The 2140-nt window shown below is 37.1% G+C and overlaps 1 protein-coding gene across 1 annotated transcript; it reads left to right on the forward strand.

Moving 5' to 3' along the window:
• The first annotated feature begins 6 nt into the window (after nucleotides 1-6).
• On the forward strand, nucleotides 7-848 carry LOC107575011 (L-fucose kinase-like). The gene is made up of 3 exons (XM_016261426.1): nucleotides 7-41; nucleotides 124-347; nucleotides 581-848. The coding sequence occupies exons 2-3, from the start codon at nucleotides 150-152 to the stop codon at nucleotides 680-682; spliced, it is 300 nt and encodes a 99-aa protein (XP_016116912.1). The 5' UTR covers nucleotides 7-41; nucleotides 124-149; the 3' UTR covers nucleotides 683-848.
• The last annotated feature ends 1292 nt before the right edge of the window (nucleotides 849-2140 follow it).

Here is a 2140-nt window from a genome sequence, read left to right on the forward strand (position 1 = left end):
GGTGACCAATGCAGAGGAGTGTGCTGAAGCCTGCAGAGAGGGTGACAGACACACACACTCATTAATATAAGATTTACATTAACTCTTGGTTAACTCATTAACATGATTCTCTCTCTCTCTCAGAATCTCTCCTCAGATTGGGACGCTGTATGAACACATACTGGCAGCAGAAGAAGCTGATGGCTCCAGGCTGTGAGCCGGCGGCAGTGAGATCCATGATGAACGCACTTCAGCCGCTGAGTTTAGGACAGAGTCTGGCAGGAGCAGGAGGAGGAGGATTCCTGTTCTTACTCGCCCGTGAGCCGCAGCAGAAGGAAGCAGTGAGAGAGATTCTCACAAACATACAGGTGAGTCAGAGAAACTGGTTCAACCACTGCAGAATGAAACCATGTGAAGAAGAATGGTTGTGTTTAACCCTTTCCAAACTGTAGAAGCTGGTTTCTGAAAGGCCTGTGTGTTTAGTGTCCTAAAGCTAATTACCTAACTTTTAATTTAACCATTTGTAAAAACAGAACAACACAAATGGTTCAAGTAAAATGTATTTTATGAATGTTGTTGGTCCTGCTGTTGTATTTGACAGGGCATTGGCTCCTTCAGTGTTCATTCAGTGGAGCTGGATATGGATGGGATCTCAATCATTCAGAAGAGCTCTGAACATCCTGAACAACAGCAGATGACATAAATCTGAGTGCCTTGTAAATATAAATTTAATTGATATTAATTCTGTAAATGTATCATGTATTATTAACTTTTCTCTTTCCTGAAGCATTATATTAAATGTATAAAAATACCTGAAAATTACACAACATCAGGTTTTTCTTCCTTTTTTACTAAATTTAATAAACTATTATTTTAAGAAAATAGCCATGTTGTACTCTGACTATGGATCTTGTGCTTGTTTATTGGCTGTATGAAAATGCAAGTACTTAGATGACGATTAAATGATTAAATAACATGTCTACTTCCTAAAAAGAGGTGTCTATAAATTGGTATATTCCCCTTGACTTAGCTATTCTGACTAGTTGGTCAGAATAGCTTAAAATTCAGTCTTAAGATCGTGGATATGTTTATGCAACTGTCCAGAACTAGCAGGCTGTGAGGGTATAGAAGGACTGCAGAGCTCTGCTGTTGCAAATTTACACACCTTTATAAAGTGTTTACGCATAGTATGTACATTTTTTATTTCTTAATGAGACTTTGTAGTCTTATGTCCAAACTCCAAAGTGTACAACTGTGCAACAAGTTAATTATTTACTAAGGTATCATTATAGTTTTATGTAATTTGTACCTGAAGCTATTTTATCACTGAGATTTGACTTGAAGAACAGGTTAAAACAATGGATTTCATTTTAAGATTATAGCTTGTTCAGTAGTGCTTAATGTATCCACTTATTTTAATTTAATTTTAACGTGTGAAGGAGAGATTGGTTTAGCAGTCATTCTTGAGAAGTGGGACAAAACAGGGTGCAAAATTGAAAAAATAAAACCTTGTACTCAGACAAATGAAACTACATTTATGTATCTTACAGGTGCATCTCAATAAATTAGAATGTCGTGGAAAAGTTCATTTATTTCAGTAATTCAACTCAAATTGTGAAACTCGTGTATTAAATAAATTCAGTGCACACAGACTGAAGTAGTTCACGTCTTTGGTTCTTTTAATTGTGATGATTTTGGTTCACATTTAACAAAAACCCACCAATTCACCATCTCAACAAATTAGAATACTTCATAAGACCAATAAAAAAACATTTTTTGTGAATTGTTGGCCTGTACATGTACTCAATACTTGGTAGGGGCTCCTTTTGCTTTAATTACTGCCTCAGTTCGGCGTGGCATGGAGGTGATCAGTTTGTGGCACTGCTGAGGTGGTATGGAAGCCCAGGTTTCTTTGACAGTGGCCTTAAGCTCATCTGCATTTTTTGGTCTCTAAAAATGTTTCTCATTTTCCTCTTGATCATCACAATTAAAAGAACCAAAGACTTAAACTGCTTCCGTCTGTGTGCATTGAATTTATTTAATACACGAGTTTCACAATTTGAGTTGAATTGGCATGGAGGTGATCAGTTTGGGGCACTGCTGAGGTGGTATGGAAGCCCAGGTTTCTTTGACAGTGGCCTTCAGCTCATCTGCATTTTTT

Source organism: Sinocyclocheilus grahami, unplaced genomic scaffold, assembly GCF_001515645.1.
Source record: "Sinocyclocheilus grahami isolate Dianchi unplaced genomic scaffold, SAMN03320097.WGS_v1.1 scaffold2433.1, whole genome shotgun sequence".
In the NCBI taxonomy this organism is placed as follows: domain Eukaryota; kingdom Metazoa; phylum Chordata; class Actinopteri; order Cypriniformes; family Cyprinidae; genus Sinocyclocheilus; species Sinocyclocheilus grahami.